At 42.1% G+C, this 21,160-nt stretch overlaps 1 protein-coding gene across 1 annotated transcript in view; it reads right to left on the minus strand.

Annotated features, from left to right (window-relative positions):
* Positions 1 to 21,160, minus strand: part of col7a1l (collagen type VII alpha 1-like) — a gene marked incomplete at its 5' end in the record, with an annotated part of 253,304 nt that overhangs the window by 152,351 nt on the left and 79,793 nt on the right. The window contains 13 exons of the mRNA XM_084330929.1: positions 1,282 to 1,326; positions 4,091 to 4,117; positions 4,208 to 4,288; positions 9,365 to 9,430; positions 9,655 to 9,681; positions 9,863 to 9,880; positions 11,338 to 11,415; positions 12,064 to 12,254; positions 14,679 to 14,822; positions 15,520 to 15,643; positions 16,622 to 16,761; positions 18,835 to 19,014; positions 19,507 to 19,653. Coding sequence (XP_084187055.1) covers positions 1,282 to 1,326; positions 4,091 to 4,117; positions 4,208 to 4,288; positions 9,365 to 9,430; positions 9,655 to 9,681; positions 9,863 to 9,880; positions 11,338 to 11,415; positions 12,064 to 12,254; positions 14,679 to 14,822; positions 15,520 to 15,643; positions 16,622 to 16,761; positions 18,835 to 19,014; positions 19,507 to 19,653 — 1,268 coding nt within the window. The remainder of the gene's footprint in view (positions 1 to 1,281; positions 1,327 to 4,090; positions 4,118 to 4,207; positions 4,289 to 9,364; positions 9,431 to 9,654; positions 9,682 to 9,862; positions 9,881 to 11,337; positions 11,416 to 12,063; positions 12,255 to 14,678; positions 14,823 to 15,519; positions 15,644 to 16,621; positions 16,762 to 18,834; positions 19,015 to 19,506; positions 19,654 to 21,160) is intronic.

A 21,160-nucleotide genomic window follows, 5' to 3' on the forward strand; every position in this document is an offset into this window, starting at 1 on the left:
CTCCAGAGACGTGTGAGGTTAGCTACATCCAGAGACTAGTGAGGTTAGCTACATCAAGAGACTAGTGAGGTTAGCTACATCCAGAGACTAGTGAGGTTAGCTACATCCAGAGACTAGTGAGGTTAGCTACATCAAGAGACTAGTGATGTTAGCTACATCAAGAGACTAGTGAGGTTAGCTACATCAAGAGACTAGTGAGGTTAGCTACATCCAGAGACTAGTGAGGTTAGCTACATCAAGAGACTAGTGATGTTAGCTACATCAAGAGACTAGTGAGGTTAGCTACATCCAGAGACTAGTGAAGTTAGCTACATCCAGAGACTAGTGAGGTTAGCTACATCCAGAGACTAGTGAGGTTAGCTACATCCAGAGACTAGTGAGGTTAGCTACATCCAGAGACTATAGTGAGGTTAGCTACATCAAGAGACTAGTGAAGTTAGCTACATCCAGAGACTAGTGAGGTTAGCTACATCCAGAGACTAGTGAGGTTAGCTACATCAAGAGACTAGTGAGGTTAGCTACATCAAGAGACTAGTGAGGTTAGCTACATCAAGAGACTAGTGAGGTTAGCTACATCCAGAGACTAGTGAGGTTAGCTACATCCAGAGACTAGTGAGGTTAGCTACATCAAGAGACTAGTGAGGTTAGCTACATCCAGAGACTAGTGAGGTTAGCTACATCCAGAGACTAGTGAGGTTAGCTACATCAAGAGACTAGTGAGGTTAGCTACATCAAGAGACTAGTGAGGTTAGCTACATCCAGATACTAGTGAGGTTAGCTACATCCAGAGACTAGTGAGGTTAGCTACATCCAGAGAATAGTGAGGTTAGCTACATCCAGAGACTAGTGAGGTTAGCTACATCCACAGACTAATGAGGTTAGCTACATCCAGAGACTAGTGAGGTTAGCTACATCCAGAGACTAGTAGACTAGTGAGGTTAGCTACATCCAGAGACTAGTGAGGTTAGCTACATCCAGAGACTAGTAGACTAGTGAGGTTAGCTACATCCAGAGACTAGTGAGGTTAGCTACATCCAGAGACTAGTAGACTAGTGAGGTTAGCTACAGCCAGAGACTAGTAGACTAGTGAGGTTAGCTACAGCCAGAGACTCATAGACTAGGTCAAGGTCAAAGGTCAAGGTTAGCTGTAGCTAACTAGTGAGGTTAGCTATATCCAGAAACTTGTAGACTAGTGCAGCAAATCCATCAATAACTGCAACAATTGATCATTTGTAAAGTATTTGCAGGTCTTTGTTTGTCATGATGTCATGCCGGACGTACCCGCTCTCCTCTTTGGCCTTTAGGTCCAGTGATTCCTGGACGTCCCTGTCAGTAAGAAAAGACGTGAAAACACAACATTATAACATTCAATCATTTAAACCAGTTTAAAGGTAGAATCTGTAATACCGTCAACAGCGCCCTCTATAGGGAAAAGAGCCCCGCTTGGTACTGCACTTTGTTTAAGTTTATTTGCAAAAGGGACAGTGCATATTAATCAACATTAAAAATTTAAATATGCCAGAAGGCTAGATTTCATCTGTAGTCCCTGGCCAAGATGTTAAAAGGGGCATCAACATTATTACATGATTAAAAAAAGAAAAGTGATCACACATAACATACATCAAATAGGCCTAAATAAAATACAATTCATCATCACAATATACACATTTTAACAAAAATACACATATAAAACAGAATAAAGCTGAATTGCATACACACACCGTTAATGAGTTTAGCTGTGGGTGCAGCTCTGGTGTTCTTTGAGCCAGTTTTTAACCGTTTCTTTTTTAAATTGTTCAAGCGTGTTACAGATCCGGATATGTATAGGCATAGTGTTCCAGTTTACTTCTCTTTGTTTTTGTTTGACATGTGGGTTGGAGTTTAGTAACTTATTGTATGATGAATTTCTCCAGACCACTTTTGGGAAAATATTCAGCAAATATAATTTGTCTGTAAATGTTGACGTTTCAAGCAGAAGAATTGTCCTTATCATGTGAAAGATAGAATCACACAGTGACATTTCACTAAACTCTGTCGCCTAGCAACTTTTAAAAATAATTTAGTTTGAGCGTATTGATGTTCTATCTCCCTGTTTCCACAACGTGAATACAAATGACGATCAGTGCATGAAAGTGGTCATGATTACTCTCAACAACAATGACTAGATACTCCACTAATAAGCCACTAACACTTATTGATTACAGAATCGAAGAGATCAATTAAGAGATTAATGAACATTGCTTTTACTAAAGCTGTTGTTTTCCATTAGGGTTTGTTAATGGAAGGCTAAACAGAGCGTACGTGCAGGTCTCTCTCTCTCTCTCTCTCTCTCTCTCTCTCTCTCTCTCTCTCTCTCTCTCTCTCTCTCTCTCTCTCTCTCTCTCTCTCTCTCAGACTCCATATAGAGATTGTTGGAAAACTTTCAGCAGGCCTACTATAGATATTACAAGAGTAAAAAGGATGATTGATTTTCACTTGTTAAAACTATAAAAACTAAAAAATGTATACAATATATTTGCATTTGTTAGCCTTGCTAGCGATCTAAACAATCAATCCATGCCAAAGCTAGATTATGTAAAAGGTGAAAGACTCACACTCACAGCCGTGCTGATTTGGCAAAATTACATCCAGCCGTTTTCATTTGAAACAAGTTTTAGTCAGGGGAGTGTCATGGTTTCTCCATAGAGCTCCATTATACTTTTAGTCAGGGGAGTGTCATGATTTCTCCATAGAGCTCCATTATACTTTTAGTCAGGGGAGTGTCATGATTTCTCCATAGAGCTCCATTATACTTTTGGTCAGGGGAGTGCCAGGGTTTCTCCATAGAGCTCCATTATACTTTTAGCCAGTCTTGTCATGGTTTCTCCATAGAGCTCCATTATACTTTTAGTCAGGGGAGTGCCATGGTTTCTCTATAGAGCTCCATTATACTTTTAGTCAGGGGAGTGCCATGGTTTCTCCATAGAGCTCCATTATACTTTTAGTCAGGGGAGTCGTGGTTTCTCCATAGAGCTCCATTATACTGTTAGTCAGGGGAGTGCCATGGTTTCTCCATAGAGCTCCATTATACTTTTAGTCAGGGGAGTGCCATGGTTTCTCCATAGAGCTCCATTATACTTTTAGTCAGGGGAGTGTCATGGTTTGTCCATAGAGCTCCATTATACTTTTAGTCAGGGGAGTGTCATGGTTTCTCCATAGAGCTCCATTATACTTTTTGTCAGGGGAGTGTCATGGTTTCTCCATAGAGCTCCATTATACTGTTAGTCAGGGGAGTGTCATGGTTTCTCCATAGAGCCCCATTATACTGTTAGTCAGGGGAGTGTCATGGTCTCTCCATAGAGCTCCATTATACTTGTTATATGTCTTCTCATTTGACCGCTGTTGTGTCTGTCTGCTTGAGTGTTTGGAGTTGTGGCTCCTTTGGACATGCCTATTCTTATGTCTGCACGTTTCCGTTGCACTAAATGGTAAATGGCTGCTTTTTTATATAGCGCTTTTATCCAAAGCGCTTTACAATTTGTTACTCACATTTTTACCCATTCACTCACACATTCACACACCGACGGCGGAGGCAACCATGCAAGGTGCCAACCTGCTCATCGGGAGCAATTAGGGGTTAAGTGTCTTGCTCAAGGACACATCGACATTCGACACGTTGCCCGGGAGGAGCGGGAATCGAACCGGGAACCTCCGGATTGCCAGACGACTGCTCTACCTCCTGAGCCACTGTCGCACTATTATACCTATTCTTATGTCTGCAATTGATGCATTGTTTTTATTCTGTCAACTATATGCTGATTTTATGCCTATGTTCAATTTATACTAATTGCTGTGGGGCACTCTGCTGAGTTATTAATATTTATTATTATTATATTGTAAAAAATGTGTGCATTGAAATGTCTGTAAGTCTCGACGACATTTAAAAAAGGGTGACCTCAATTGTCCCTTTCGAGAATAAATAAAGGTTTAAATAAATGAATGAATATCTCTAAGGAATGTTCTCCTTCGACCCCCTGGACGCGACCCTGGATTCCACTCTAGTGTTTTACTATGTGAAGCATGAAGTCTTGCTTTTCGCTCGTTAACTTACCAAGTCTCCTGGAACACCCGAAAATCCCTGAAACAAATTAGTTTCATAATTCAGAATCAGATCAAATAAACAGATCAACCAATATTTATTTATTTGTTTGTTTATTCTACTATTTACCCGCTGACCGGCAGATCCTGGGGGCCCCGTTCTTCCTGGCCGCCCTGGCAACCCAGGGATGCCGTCTGTTGCAGGAGGTCCCTGTGGAATGTTGATGCAATTATGGTCTGTGACAGAAAATATATAGCGACAAAATAACAGACAAACAAAGACCTACAGCACTCTGGGGTTAGTGGGTTTGTGACCTTGTTGGTTTGGTCGACCAACACTTTGTTAGTCAATCAGTTGCTTTTTAAGATAAGATACGATAAGATAAGATAAGATATTATTTTATTGATCCCCTTGGGGACATAGCAGGGGAGGTACAGGTATGGGCAGGGTAATAGTAGAAAGACATGAATATTGGCAATACAATGTTATCTGAATATAAGAATATGAGAATAATAAACATTGTAAACACTGTGTACACAATATAATTAACTCTGAATATGAGAATAATAAACATTGTAAACACTGTGTAAACAATATAATTAACTCTGAATATAAGAATATGAGAATAATAAACATTGTAAACACTGTGTACACAATATAATTAACTCTGAATATGAGAATAATAAACATGGTAAACACTGTGTAAACAATATAATTAACTCTGAATATAAGAATATGAGAATAATAAACATTGTAAACACTGTGTACACAATATAATTAACTCTGAATATGAGAATAATAAACATTGTAAACACTGTGTAAACAATATAATTAACTCTGATAAGAATATGAGAATAATAAACATTGTAAACACTGTGTAAACAATATAATTAACTCTGAATATGAGAATATGAGAATAATAAACATTGTAAACACTGTGTAAACAATATAATTAACTCTGAATATAAGAATATGAGAATAATAAACATTGTAAACACTGTGTAAACAATATAATTAACTCTGAATATGAGAATATGAGAATAATAAACATTGTAAACACTGTGTACACAATATAATTAACTTTGAATATGAGAATATGAGAATAATAAACATTGTAAACACTGTGTAAACAATATAATTAACTCTGAATATGAGAATATGAGAATAATAAACATTGTAAACACTGTGTAAACAATATAATTAACTCTGAATATGAGAATATGAGAATAATAAACATTGTAAACACTGTGTACACAATATAATTAACTCTGAATATAAGAATATGAGAATAAACATTGTAAACACTGTGTACACAATATAATTAACTTTGAATATGAGAATATGAGAATAATAAACATTGTAAACACTGTGTAAACAATATAATTAACTCTGAATATAAGAATATAAGAATAATAAACATTGTAAACACTGTGTACACAATATAATTAACTCTGAATATAAGAATATGAGAATAATAAACATTGTAAACACTGTGTAAACAATATAATTAACTCTGAATATGAGAATATGAGAATAATACACATTGTAAACACTGTGTATGTAAACAATATACAATTGTGATGCTTTTTTCCAAGCTGAATGGGTTATTTCCTGAAAGATCATAAGCACATCTTTGGTAAAGCACTGGATTTAAAGATGTCCTTCTTCCTTGCAATATATATATATATATAATATGTACATAATAACTGCATTTAGCTCTTTTCTTAGCATATATTCAAAAAGAAAAGAGCTAAATGCAGTGATAATGTTTTGGTAGGTAATAGTGTTGAATATGCAGATATGTTCTCTCTGCCCCCACCCCTCTCTCTCTCTGCCCCCTCTCTCTCTCTCTGCCCCCCCTCTCTCTCTGCCCCCTCTCTCTGCTCTCATCTCTCTCTCTCTCTCTCTCCCTCTCTCATCGCTCTCTCATCTCTCTCTCTCTCTCTCTCTCTCTCTCTCTCTCTCTCTCTCTCTCTCTCTCTCTCTCTCATATCTCTCTCTGCTCTCTCTCTGCTCTCTCTCCCTCTCTCATCGCTCTCTCATCTCTCTCTCCTCTATCATCTCCCTCTCTCTGCTCTCTCTCTCTCCCTCTCTCTCTGCTCTCTCTCATCTCTCTCTGGCCTCTCTCATCTGTTTCTCTCTCTCTGCTCTTACCCCTCTCTCTCCCTCTCCCACCCCCTCTCTCTCTCTCCCTCTCTCATCTCTCTCTTCCTCTCTCATCTCTCTCTCGCCCTCTCTCATCTCTTTCTCTCCCTCCCTCTCTCCCTCCCTCTCTGCTCTCCCTCCCTCTCTGTCCTCCCCCCTCTCTCTCTCCCTCCCTCTCTGCTCCACCCCTCTCTCTCTCTCCCTCCCTCTCTCTATCTCTCTCTCCCCCCCTCTCTCTCTCATTGGCTGTAGTTCACTGGATTGGACAGGGTCCAGATATCTAGCCTGCTTTAGATGTGTTGGCCCCTCCCCTTTGGATATGTTGGGCCTCCCCTTTAGATATGTTAGCCCCTCCCCTTTAGATCTGTTAGGCCCCTCCCCTTTATATATGTTGGGCCCCTCCCCCTCCCATGCATCGGCAAGCATGTTCTCCCCATGTTTGCGTGGGCTTGCATGCTAGGTATAACATCCTGCCATTGCCCTTGAGCAAGGTACTGGCATTACAACTGGAGTTGGTCCCTTGAGCAAGGTACTGGCATTACAACTGGAGGTGGTCCCTTGAGCAAGGTACTGGTAATTTCAACTGGAGTTGTTCCCTTGAGCAAGGTACTGGCATTACAACTGGAGTTGGTCCCTTGAGCAAGGTACTGGCATTACAACTGGAGGTGGTCCCTTGAGCAAGGTACTGGCATTACAACTGGAGGTGGTCCCTTGACCAAGGTACTGGCATTACAACTGGAGGTGGTCTCTTGAGCAAGGTACTGGCATTACAACTGGAGGTGGTCTCTTGCGCAAGGTACTGGCATTACAAATGGAGTTGGTCCCCGGGGGCGCCTGTCTGCCCACTGCCCCTAAATAGTTAGGATGAGTCAAATAGACCTGTTCGCTGTATACAAACATACCGTGTTCGAGCCAACCAGCAATACCAACTGAGTCACGTGACTAAGTTGCCGCCTAACTGCTGTGCTAAAAGAATACACCGGGGCTCTAGGGAGAAACCCTGGCACTAGCCTGGCTAAAAGTATAATGGAGCTCTATGGAGAAACCATGGACTAAAAGTAATTTTGAATGTCATTTAGCCAAATCAGCATGGCTGTGAGAGTCTTTCACCTTTTACATATCTAGCTTTGGCATTGATTGATTGTTTAGATCGCTAGCATGGCTAACAAATGCAAATATATTATAGTCTGCCCCGTTGTTCTGACCAGGATTACGTTCCTTTCTGCTCCGGTGATGCGCAGCGCACACAGAGTCTGACGTATATAATACAGCGAACAGGTCTATTCAGAGGATGGATAATCCCCAGAGGGGATAATAAAATGACTTCTCTGTGACGAGGCTGCAGATCCTGTCGTTTAAAACTTAACCTGAACTGAGCTCCACTTTTTTCTCACTCTCTAATGACGCATCAATGACTCTCAAAGGAGATAATGGCGTTTCTTTTTTTTGGCCTCCCTATTATTTTTCTCCCATCACCCAATTAAGGCGTTATTCCAATTCCCTTCCTGGTCGTTGCGCGCATTGCCCTACTGTCGGTCTGGGGAGGGTGTAGACTATCACATGCTGCCCTACTGTCAGTCTGAGGAGGGTGTAGACTATCACATGCTGTCCTACCGTCAGTCTGGGGAGGGTGTGTAGACTACCACATGCTGCTCTACTGTCGGTCTGGGGAGGGTGTAGACTACCACATGATGTCCTACCGTCAGTCTGGGGAGGGTGTGTAGACTACCACATGCTGCCCTACTGTCGGTCTGGGGAGGGTGTAGATTATCACATGCTGCCCTACTGTCAGTCTGGGGAGGGTGTAGACTGCCACATGCTGCCCTACTGTCGGTCTGGGGAGGGTGTAGACTACCACATGCTGCCCTACTGTCGGTCTGGGGAGGGTGTAGACTACCACATGCTGCCCTACTGTCGGTCTGAGGAGGGTGTAGACTACCACATGCTGCCCTACTGTCGGTCTGAGGAGGGTGTAGACTACCACATGCTGCCCTACTGTCGGTCTGGGGAGGGTGTAGACTACCACATGCTGCCCTACTATCGGTCTGGGGAGGGTGTAGATTATCACATGCTGCCCTACTGTCGGTCTGGGGAGGGTGTAGACTACCACATGCTGCCCTACTGTTGGTCTGGGGAGGGTGTAGACTACCACATGCTGCCCTACTGTCGGTCTGGGGAGGGTGTAGATTATCACATGCTGCCCTACTGTCGGTCTGGGGAGGGTGTAGACTACCACATGCTGCCCTACTGTCAGTCTGGGGAGGGTGTAGACTACCACATGCTGCCTTACTGTCGGTCTGGGGAGGGTGTAGACTACCACATGCTGCCCTACTGTCGGTCTGGGGAGGGTGTAGATTATCACATGCTGCCCTACTGTCGGTCTGGGGAGGGTGTAGACTACCACATGCTGCCCTACTGTCGGTCTGGGGAGGGTGTAGACTACCACATGCTGCCTTACTGTCGGTCTGGGGAGGGTGTAGACTACCACATGCTGCCCTACTGTCGGTCTGGGGAGGGTGTAGACTACCACATGCTGCCCTACTGTCGGTCTGGGGAGGGTGTAGACTACCACATGCTGCCCTACTGTTGGTCTGGGGAGGGTGTAGACTACCACATGCTGCCCTACTGTCGGTCTGGGGAGGGTGTAGATTATCACATGCTGCCCTACTGTCAGTCTGGGGAGGGTGTAGACTACCACATGCTGCCCTACTGTCGGTCTGGGGAGGGTGTAGACACCACATGCTGCCCTACTGTCGGTCTGGGGAGGGTGTAGACTACCACATGCTGCCCTACTGTCAGTCTGGGGAGGGTGTAGACTACCACATGCTGCCCTACTGTTGGTCTGGGGAGGGTGTAGACCAGGGGTTCTCAAACTTTTTCATACCGCGACCCCATTTTATTTAGGATATTTTTTGGGGACCCCATACTTAATGTATTGCGTAATTTCAAATGTGGAATTAAGGAATATCAAAATAAAAGCACACATTGTTGAACTTGATCATGCATATTTATTAGAAAATGTAATTAGAGCACTATGTTATCAATACACATTTATAAAACGAGGCATATTTAGCCAAAATATGTTTCCAGAACAACAACAAAAAAAAAAAAATTTGTGTGTGTGTGTGTGTGGTTTCTTACCCTCTCTCCCACCTCTCCCTTGTCTGTGCTGAAAGGGTTATGAGCTCCAGTGCTTTGCTTGAATCTCTGCAGACACACAAGAGTCATCTGCAGTTACAAGTTCCCTACGTGCACTCATACACAGGACATTCATTTCAGTTTCAATTCTACGTTTTATAATGAAACCTTAACAGCTATGAGGCCCTCCTGCTAAATGATCTGAGATGAAAGGTTACAAACAAGTATATATATATATATATTTAAAAAAAATATATAATTATTTCATATAATAAAGACTTTGTTTAACATACCAGTCCTCCAAGACCAAAGCCATCTCCCTTTAAGGAGGAAGGACGGGTTGGGGTGGGAGTGCAGGGGCAGCGAACGAGAGAGAGAGAGAGAGAGAGAGAGAGAGAGAGAGAGAGAGAGAGAGAGAGAGAGAGCATATAAATAGGTTACATTGCAGCCCAATGTCTCTGAGTTTACTTTAATCTTCAACAAGGTTTTAATTTAACTCACCTTTTCACCTTTCTGTCCCTGGAAGAGCAAAGCAAACAATGACAGATCAGCAAAGAGGACAATCCATTCATCACATTCTATTACTACTAGGAATGTCAGTGAGAAATAGTTTTAGTTAAAATTATGATGGAAAACCAAAAATAACTAATACTGTTGTTGACTGATGTAGAAGGTGACGATTCAACTGCATCGATTTGAAAATGTTAGAATCGATTAGACAAAAAAAAATGTATAGGTAGATTTTGTATTGACCTATAGTGCATTCATGCTGAGTGAATCAGTTCCCCCAGCCACATTTGTGTATAAAATCTTTTTTGGGGAACTAATTCATCGAAAATGTATCGAATCGTGGTCAAATTAAAAGATTTCATGATGCATTGAATCGTTGCCTGAAGAATCGTAATCGAAGTGGGGTCAAATATTTACACCCCTAGTAACAACAGATGCATCCTACAAAACAAAACAAATATGGGCAAATGTTCTTTTAAATTCTGGGAAGCCAGGGGCGGTCGGGTGGCGTAGCAGAGATTGCGCTCGTCACCAATGCAAGAGGCTGCTGTCTCGATTCCCGGAGTCAGCATTGCATCCGACTTGGGCCAGCCGTCATACTAACTCGTTTGGCTGGGTTAGGGGGAGGGAAGTCGAGGGTGGTAATCTGGCGTTGTGGACAGGTCAGGTCTGGGCGCCTGCTCAGCGAAAGGCAGGAAGTGGTGAAGGCAGCGTGACCTCCCACGCGTTACACTTCACCAATGAGAGTCCTCGCTGCCAGGTGAAAAGAGAGCCACTAGCTGTCTCCGCATGTGTCGGAGGAAGCATGCGGTTGACTTCAGGGTTCCCTTGTACCGACCAGTAGGAGGAACATGTGCACAACGACCAGGTAGGGGAGGGGGGGAATTGGCATAACGACTAAATTGGGATGGGGAGAAAAAAGAGAAAAGATCTGAGAAAGAGAGGATTAAAAAAAAAAAAAAAAAAAATAGATTGGACACAAATTTAAATTGGAATTTGCTACAGTTAAAATGCATTAGTAGCCGACACAATTTTAAGAAAAAAGTCAAATCATGGCTCCTCGACAATGTTAAAAACTAGATTTTAAAATGCATGAAAATGTTGTCTGATACATTGTTGTCTGTGGCTAAGTTTGTACTGCATTTAAAATGTACATGTCTATGTAGTTTGTCAAATTGTTATTTGTGGTCATGTTTTTGTATTCTGAGACCAAGGACCACAATGGAAATAAGTCTTGCCTTTTTTGTGTAGCATCCTTGATGTTTTCTGCAATCTTGTATTTTTTTAAATGTCAAATCAACTCAAATCAAATCAAATCAAAATCTACTTTCCAGACCAGACTAATCTCATTTCCACCGTTGGATCTACGTGACCATTTCTGAGCACAACTGACCTTGTTAACTGACAACAGCACGACAACAATGACAGTGAAGAGGAATGGGAGGTGGAGGTAGGTAGAGAATCACCTGGCAGTTTGAGGAACAAGGACCTTCGGGCTTAGCCAACTCCTCTGGGTCCTCGGTGGGGGTGTCCAGCTGCGTAGACTGAGGAGAGCAGTAGTTTATGCTGTTAACCCTTTCACTACCACACTACAGAAGGTTAACCCTTTACTATCACACTACAGACTAGCATACCGGTAAACAAATATTAATGTTCCATTCTACATTCACACAACACCCTCTTGCACACACTCACTTTAAACATTCACACAACACCCTCATGCACACACCCACTTTAAATATTCACACAACACCCTCATGCAGACTCACTTTAAATATTCACCCTAAACATTCATTCACTTTAGACACTTTAAACACTTTATTACAGCATATGTTTATCGATTTATTCTTACAAATTTGCACTACCTCTTCTACCTCATTTCTGCATTTTGTTTTGTATATTGTATAATGTTGTATAGTGTTTGGTCTTTATTCTTTCACTTTTTTTACTGTATGAAGCACAATCTCAAGAGGCTCATACAGAACCAAGCATTTCACTGTAATGTACATGTACCTTATACACGTGACAAATAAAACTAAATTTGAAACTTGAAGTTGAACAATAATGCTCAAAACATTTCCTAACACAATAAGAACGAAAATGACCGATCTGCCACTCTGTTCCGAAATAGTACTCTATATATATTTCAAGAAAGGTAACATTTGTGAATATAAAACAAGATCGTTCTTCACCTCGTCTTCAAACTCCTTGAACTCGGTGAGCAGCGCCCCGCTGCAGATGCTGCTCATGAACTCTCTCTCTATAGCAGGGAAGTCCTGGAAGGTCTGCGAGTAGAAGATGTTCTTGTAGCTGGTCACAGCCGCTATCCTCGTCAGCTCCTCCAGGTCCGCGTTGGCGACACCAACCGCCAAGACACTGACGCCTGGAAGAGAGGGGACTTGCAGTAAGACACAGCAGATATGACAATCCAAATTAAATGTGACCGGGCCCAGCGGTAAGAGAGTCTGGAAGTCTATATGTGAGCCAGCGGTAAGAGACTCATGTCTGGAAGTCTATATGTGACCCAGCTGTAAGAGACTCATGTCTGGAAGTCTATATGTGAGCCAGCGGTAAGAGAGTCTGGAAGTCTATATGTGAGCCAGCGGTAAGAGACTCATGTCTGGAAGTCTATATGTGAGCCAGTGGTAAGAGAGTCTGGAAGTCTATTTGTGAGCCAGCGGTAAGAGAGTCATGTCTGGAAGTCTATATGTGAGCCAGCGGTAAGAGACCCAAAAGACCCAATCTGAAATAGCTGACAGTAAGTACAATAATAGACAGTTAAGTGACAGCAACAAATGCACTTTGCATGTACTTTGAGGAACATCTACATCATCTACCTCATGTCATTGAGTAAAAGCTTTGTTTGTATTTACACTGGTTGAAAACATTGGGGTAAAACAGACCCGTTTGAGTTACAGTGGTAATAAAACTACATGTCAAAACCTTTCAAGAATATTATGGGAATCTAGCCAGCTCACCAGAGGTCTTAATTTTAACTGTGGTAATTTAATTTAATTTGTATATTCGGTTTTTATCATTTCTATTATTGTTATTATTATTGCTGCTGTTATCTCCCTGTGAACTTCTGTTTATTATTATTATGGTTACTGTATTGTGTTGTCTTGTTTTCATGTAAAAAAAGAATAAAAAAAATTTGATAAAAAAAATATATATATATTATGTGAATATACCAAAAGTGTAGGTGGTCAAACTAATTCCAGGGCCCTGTTCCTCGTACCTGGCTAACTGAGTTAGCCGGATAATTTTCAGCATAGCTTTACTTAAGCCAGACCTTTCCGTTCCCCGACGTTGGATTGTCTAATCACTATGGCAACACATGAGAAAGTTTGAACCTGCTCCAGAGCAGAGTTTAGTTCAGTTAGCTCGATAACCTGCATGGCCACGCCCTCGCAAAGAGATGCAGCTCCCTTCCTGAAATAATTCTCACAGTCTAGATCCTATTATACCATTCTGAATTATGTTTTTGTGCTTTGTTTTTCTAGAGGGGGCTTTTGAAATGTAAAATAATATACCTAAAATGCTGATAATAAATCATATTCAGCCTATAGATTTACTTTGTCCTAAATAATGCACGTCATATTTATACGGATATGGCGCTCGAGCGTCGCAACACACAAGTGGTTATTTTAATAGCGCGGAGCATTGCAAATGTGAATCCCGCTGGGATATTTTTAATGAATGAAACCTATCGGGCGTTTGGCTCTGATTAGTTTCATATTCTCCGCTGTGGATGTATTTGCTTAACGGAGCGCCCGGATTGTGTTTCATTCAAGCATAAATTGAAGCGGCTTTATGCGTGGACTGTGGATTATGAATTACGAGGAATCTGAATCTGTGGATTGTTGAATTGTATCACTGTCACTCACACGTTATTGTGATATTGTAACTGGGATTAAAATGTCTGATGAGATGCGCTGTTTGACGGATTTGAGAAATTGAATGAGCCGTTGACATGAATGAATTTGAGAAAATGCATTTATCTGTTCAAGCACTATCTGATGATGAACATGAGGTGTGACTGGTATAAACCAAAGGTTAATCAATTCAATGCATGTATGGATGATGTCCGAAACAGATTAAAACCTGATTAATAGTGAAACTGTATAGCCTCCCTCCAAGCCTCTCTGACACTATTTATACATACAGTACATGATACCTAAGCCGAGCGCATACAGTACAGATATCCTCATAAGTATCTATTAATTTCTATCAATTAGATACTCTTTGGGCTTGTTTGTATCTACTTATTCTGAAAGAGTTGAACTAATTATTTTCGCTAGCAATAGATCTCATTCGATTTAAAGAAATATAATCTGATTGATTGGGGCAATGAGTGACTTAAAATTAGCCTATAGATTATGCATTTAACTTGTCGGCGAGGCTATTGAGCCGTACTGTATTGTACCCATTCTTCAATCTTTTTTTAACAAGGTTTTTTTATTCGAAGATTCTCCCCCCATTCTGCAATCTATTATAAAGTTTTAAATCAATCAATCAATCAATCAATCAATTAATGCCGTTAGAAAATCAGGATTTCTCCGATTGACACCTGCTGTCTTTTCAGGTGAGGCGGCCGCTCGCAATTATCCTGAGTATCAAGTCTGGTTCGAATTAACGAGACTGAATCAGCGTTCGAGGAACAGGGAAAGCCTGGATTCAAACATCGGGTTAATTGAATCTGGATGATGGGACTTTTGATCGACTTAGTTGAACCAGGTACGGGGAATAGGGCCCAGGTTGTACCCGTTTCAGAGGCTACAAGAACCCCCCTAGTTTGAGAACTGACCCAGAGCCCGAGCGATCCTGGAGGGCGGCACCACGTCATCCAGGGCCCGTCCGTCTGTGATCAGGACCAGAACATGGACCGCGTCCTGTCTCATGCCCAGAGACTCCCGGAACATCTCCTGCAGCACGTAGCTGATGCCCTTTCCTGCAGGGAAACAACAGTATCATCAGCAAACAGTTTGACATGGCATATGCTGTGTTACAGGGGTGTAAAGTACTTGAGTAATTGTACTTCATTACAATACTTAAGTACTGTTTTTGGGGATTTGTACTTTACTCAAGTATTCTTAGGTTTGTATACTTGTACTTTTACTCAATTACAGAGAAAAAAAACATACTTTTTACTCCTTACATTTCAAATGCAGATCTACAAAGTACAAAGTACAAATCTCGCAGGTCCAACTATTTAAATTAGTATATTTGCTAAAAACAGCCAATCAAATCCCCATCAATGGAAAATGAACCCGCCCATACCCATGCTGATTGGTCCTTGTGCAAAACTAGAAAGCGGGGATCTTTGATTAAACACCTGCTATCAGAAGAATAAACCATCAGAGTGACAAGCTACAGAAGATGGCCACAAACGATAGTACGAGTGATGAAGAGGACGAAACGGAACATTTCATTGTCCCTGAATAAAAAAAACAAAAAGTATTACTTTTACTTTTTAGTACTTAAGTACATTTAAAAGTAGAAACTTTTAGACTTTTACTCAAGTGTGTTTTTAGCCAGATACTCTGACTTTCACTTTTGAGACGGTACCCATACTTTCACTTCAGTATCATTTCTGGGTACTTTTTACACCCCTGGCTGTGTGTGTTTGTGTTGTCCTCGTCACTAACCTGTCTTGGTGTTCCCTCCTCCGTAGCGCAGTCCTCTGAGCGCCCTGAGCATGGAGCTCCTGTCCCTGTAGTCACCCAGATTGAACTCTATCCGAGGATTGTCGCTGTAGTGAACCACCGCTATCTGAGAGATAGGAACAAGGGTGAACGTTATCAACACAGCGTTAACTTGTACCGTGTAACTTTTCTACATCATATTCCATTCCATATGATGTACAATTATATATGAATTAATTCATTAATGAATGAGGACAGAGTGCTCCCTGCTGGACAACAACAACACCAGGTCCAGAGGACAGAGTGCTCCCTGCTGGACAACAACAACACCAGGTCCAGAGGACAGAGTGCTTCCTGCTGGACAACAACACCACCAGGTCCAGAGGACAGAGTGTCTCCCTGCTGGACAACAACACCACCAGGTCCAGAGGACAGAGTGCTCCCTGCTGGACAACAACACCACCAGGTCCAGAGGACAGAGTGTCTCCCTGCTGGACAACAACACCACCAGGTCCAGAGGACAGAGTGTATCCCTGCTGGACAACAACACCACCAGGTCCAGAGGACAGAGTGTCTCCCTGCTGGACAACAACACCACCAGGTCCAGAGGACAGAGCGCTCCCTGCTGGACAACAACACCACCAGGTCCAGAGGACAGAGTGTCTCCCTGCTGGACAACAACACCACCAGGTCCAGAGGACAGAGTGTCTCCCTGCTGGACAACAACACCACCAGGTCCAGAGGACAGAGTGTCTCCCTGCTGGACAACAACACCACCAGGTCCAGAGGACAGAGTGTCTCCCTGCTGGACAACCCCTTTACCGGGGCTTGACCGGTGCTCAACGGCCTTGAGCGGGGCTCGAACCGGTGATCTTCTGAACACGAGTCCGTTGACACTTTTATCCCACACACCGGCTTAAACCATCACAAGCATGTTACCCTAACCTTGGCATTGTTAGAACCACGATCGAACCCAATGAGGTGTAGATGACCACAGTAATGGTACGTATATGTTTTCCATAAAACTGAACAAACTGAAGACAAAAAGAAAAGAATGGTGGTCTTTGTTTCTGAGACGAAGCTGGTTTCACATTGACAAACTGACCTGGGTGCCCTTGGGACCAATAGAAGGAAAGTAGGTGACCACTCTGAAAATGAAGTCTTTGATGTTGGCGAAGTTATTGGGGCCGATGCTCGACGACTCGTCCACCAGGAAGACGATGTCTGTCTTCGTGTTTCCACAGGCTGTCAACAGAGAACAAGACCTTTAAACATACGCCCTCCCACACGCATACTTGCTATACTCAGGGTTCCCACATACAGTACATTGCAAAAGGAAATTCAAGGACTTTAAAGTACTTTTCCAAACACCATTTTTCATTTCATAAAAGGGCATTTAAAAGGATACAATTCACTTTTAAATGCAGTTTTTTTATTGAAAAAATTTATCGGATCCAATATTTATGTTACACTTTAGATAAAACAAATTATATTTCTTGATTCAGAACTATTTTATCGCGGATGAACAAAACGTTCAATGCGAATGGTTGATTTGAATTTCAAGGACTTTTTAAGCACAAAAAATGGGCTGTTTTCAAGGAATTCCAGGCATTGACTTTTGTTGGTAAAAAATCAAGCACTTTAAGCACTTCAAGGACCTTGTGCGAACCCTGTATACTACTTGCTATACTACTTGCTATACTACTTGCTATACTACTTGTTATACTACTTGCTATACTACTGGCTATACTACTTCCTATACTACTTGCTATACTACTTGTTATACTACTTGCTATACTACTGGCTATACTACTTGCTATACTACTTGCTATACTACTGGCTATACTACTTCCTATACTACTTGCTATACTACTTGCTATACTACTGGCTATACTACTTCCTATACTACTTGCTATACTACTTGCTATACCCAGAATACTTGCTATAATACTTGCTATACTACTTGCTATACTACTTCCTATACTACTTGCTCTACTACTTGCTATACCCAGAATACTTGCTATAATACTTGCTATACTACTTGCTATACTACTTCCTATACTACTTGCTCTACTACTTGCTATACCCAGAAAGAATACTTGCTATAATACTTGCTATACTACTTGCTATACTACTTGTTATACTACTTGCTATACTACTTGCTATACTACTTGCTATACTACTTGCTATACTACTTTGCTATACCCACAACACAGTACTCACACACATCAAAGTATGTTTCAACCAAATGATTGTCTATAGTCTCTAATATCCCCAGCAAATGTATAATCTCAACAAGCCACGGAGAAAGCTAGGACATCATTCTAAGACACCTGGTCCAGTCACAGTGGTCTTCATGTCTAACTAGGACATCATACGTACGTCCAAAACAGTGTCCTCACCAAAACCCGGAAAACAGAACACATCACCCCAGTCCTCCATTCCCTTCACTGGCTCCCAATTAACCAGCGGATCAGCTTCAAGGTTCTCCTGCTGGTCTATGAGGCCATAAACCACTCCGGCCCGACCTATCTCCAGGACCTCCTCTCCCCTCAACCTGCATCCAGGTCACTCAGGGTCTGGCAGCCAAAACCTCCTCTCCATCCCACGCACCAGGCTGTCGACCATGGGGCACCGTGCTTTTTACGCACTGGGGCCGCGCCTGTGGAATCAGCTGCCAGGATCCATCAAGGCCTCAGTCTCCATTGCTACCTTGAAGGCCAGGCCGCCAGGCTGATCAATGCCTCAGGCCCCCCCCCCCCCTGCCCCCAAGTGACACTGGCACAATGACACTGACTGCACTGCACTGCACTGTTTCTTGTCCTGTGTCTGTGTTGGTGTTTGTCGTTTACTGTGAAAAAAGAAAGGAAAGAAATGCATACACTGTATTGCTGCAACAATTACCAATGTGTGGCTTAATAAAGGATTCTGAATCTGAATCTGAAAAGCCATTTGTTTTGCTCTGGCTTCCAATAGGGCCTGTTTTTTAATCTGCTCCTTGTTTATTTAATTTTATTAATTTTAAATGTTTTAAAAAAAAATTATTCTTCTCTTTTTATATTTATTCATTTTAATGTTTTCTTGTTTTAAACCTTTTTATTCTATTTGTAATGTTGTTTTCCTTCTGCTGTGAAGCACATTGAGAGCTCACTGAGTTTAAAGTGTGCTATATAAATGAAATATATGATTATTATTATTATTATTATTATCATTCTAAGATACCTGGTCCAGACGCAGTGGTGTTCATGCCTAACGTAGACATGTCTGTAGTGGTTACTGGGCTGGCGGTGGCTGCTGCCGTTTTGGCTAAAGTCACACTTTGTTTGCCAGGAGGCTTCCTGGCGGGAGGGGTCCTGGAGGGGGGGGGCTTAGCCGCTGGGCTCTGGGCGGTCCGGGTGGCGGCGGCGGTGACCCGGGAGGGAGGGGCGATGTCCGAGCGGTGGGGTGCGCCTGTGGTTGACAGAGAGTGGACGGGGACCAGAGGACGGTCCTTTGCCACTGAGAAACACAAAGACGTGATGTCATTAAACACTTTTTTTAAACATTTCTACAAAGCCATGTCTAGAGATCAGCATCATTGTTAGTATATCGTAGAAAACGTCCTGTACATAAAAGGCAGTCAAACATGGAACAGTCTCCGCATTTCCATAAGGGAAAGCCCCACCCTTGCTTCTTTTAGAGGGCAAATAAAAAAAATGGCTGAAGACCAACCAGTCATGTGAACACATGTGACATATCTCTAGCCACTAGTATTTCTTTGTATTGCTGTTACTGTATGTATTTGTAAATTTTTTACTGTTTTTATGTATTTGTACATTTCTTACTGTTTCTATGAGTCCTGTTTTTATGTTTGGGGACAACGGATGGAAATTAGCCTTGTGCTAAATCCGGCAATTTTGACACTCCACAGTGTTCATTAATTTTGCATTGTCCCGTCCAAATAAACCAAAAATAAAATAAATAAATACAGTATGGAGACTGAAATCTTACATATCCTCTCATAGACTGTAGTAATAGGCCCCTCCACGTCTCCATACATGGGTCTGATGTTAAAGATGTAACTCCTGCCGTAGAGCAGGTCAGTGATCTTATAGGAGGCGGATCCAGGGCCAAGGGTCTCTGTTTTAGACTCCAACTCTGGAAAGAAAACAATAAAGTAATTATTTCCATGACGTCGTGGTATTTCATTCCATTTCCCAGTTTGCTGCCGGATATTTGAACAAAGAGTGTTTGATTGAATGGGGAAGTGCGTGGAATGATGTCACTAAGTTTGTAACTAAAGCAGTAAACTATAATGTTTCCTTCTCTTAGGGAGAAAAGGTGCAGGTTGGGTTCCTGTAGTGTGCAGTCACCCCGTGGTCATGAGAAATAACACTATAATCATTATAAACAGACTGACAATGGACTGCACTAATGATGTATGTGTCAGTTAAACGGTACATGGAAAAGTGTGCATTTATATAACAGCTTTTATCCAAAGCGCTTTACAATTTGTTCCTCAACATTCACACACCGACGGCGGGGGCGACCATGCAAGGTGCCGACCTGCTCATAGGGAGCAATTAGGGGTTAAGTGTCTTGCTCAAGGACACATCGACACGCTGCCCGGGAGGAGCGGGAATCGAACCGGGAACCTTTCTGATTACCAGACGATCGCTCCACCTCCTGAGCCACGGTTAGTGTGTGTAGGTATAGCTAATACCATCCTAATGCATTTCATTTAACAATCACTTTTCATGAAACTCAAAGAAGTTGCGAAGTAAAACCAAAGAATACTGTATTACTGTATAGTATATACTGTTTACTTTACTCATAGTACGGACCGCCCAGACCGTGCAGGCTTTTAAATCACTTTTAAAAACCTACCTGTTCTCCTTGGCCTTCCCCCCCACTTAATCACCACTAGACCCCTGGCCCTTCTATCCTCTTTTTTTTACTGTGTCCTACCTGTTTTTATTACTTTCATTGCTTTACTATGTTTTTAATCTTATATCTTGCATCATATTATTTTGTTTTTATTACTTTCATTGCTTTATTATGTTTTAATCTTATATCTTGCATCACATTATTTTGTTTTTATCAACCTGCCTGTGAAGCACTTTGGTGCCAGCTGCCGCTGCCTGGAAATGTGCTATATTAATAAAATTGACTTGACTTGACTAGTATTATATTCAGATTACATTGTCTTAATTTATTGCCTATATGTATTGTAACAGTACCTCATCTGCACCTTTGTTTACATTGTTTATTTTTATTTAATTTTTTTTATCCACCTTTTCTCCTTATTTTCTATTTTTCTCCCATCCCAATTTCGCATTGCCAATTCTCCCCTCCAATTCTCCCCTCCCCTGTCTTGAACATTGCTAGACTATGCCTCCCACTGGTCGGCTGTAGTGAGGATAGAAGCCTTGCATCACGTGTCCCCTTCGGTACACGAGGAGGCAGCCTGTCGCATCTTTTCACCAGACAGCGCGGACTCTCAGTGGCGAGGAGTAACGCGTGGGAGGCTCACGCTTCCCCCGATACTTCCTGTCTCTGCTGTACAGGTGTCATCCAACCGACCTGTAGGAGTCGCTGTCCACAACGTCCAATCCCCACCCATCGACTTTCCACCCGCTACCTCTGCCAATTGAGATAGTATGAC

The sequence above is a fragment of the Notolepis coatsorum genome, assembly GCF_963971535.1.
Source record: "Notolepis coatsorum genome assembly, chromosome: 15".
NCBI classification, from domain to species: Eukaryota; Metazoa; Chordata; class Actinopteri; order Aulopiformes; family Paralepididae; genus Notolepis; species Notolepis coatsorum.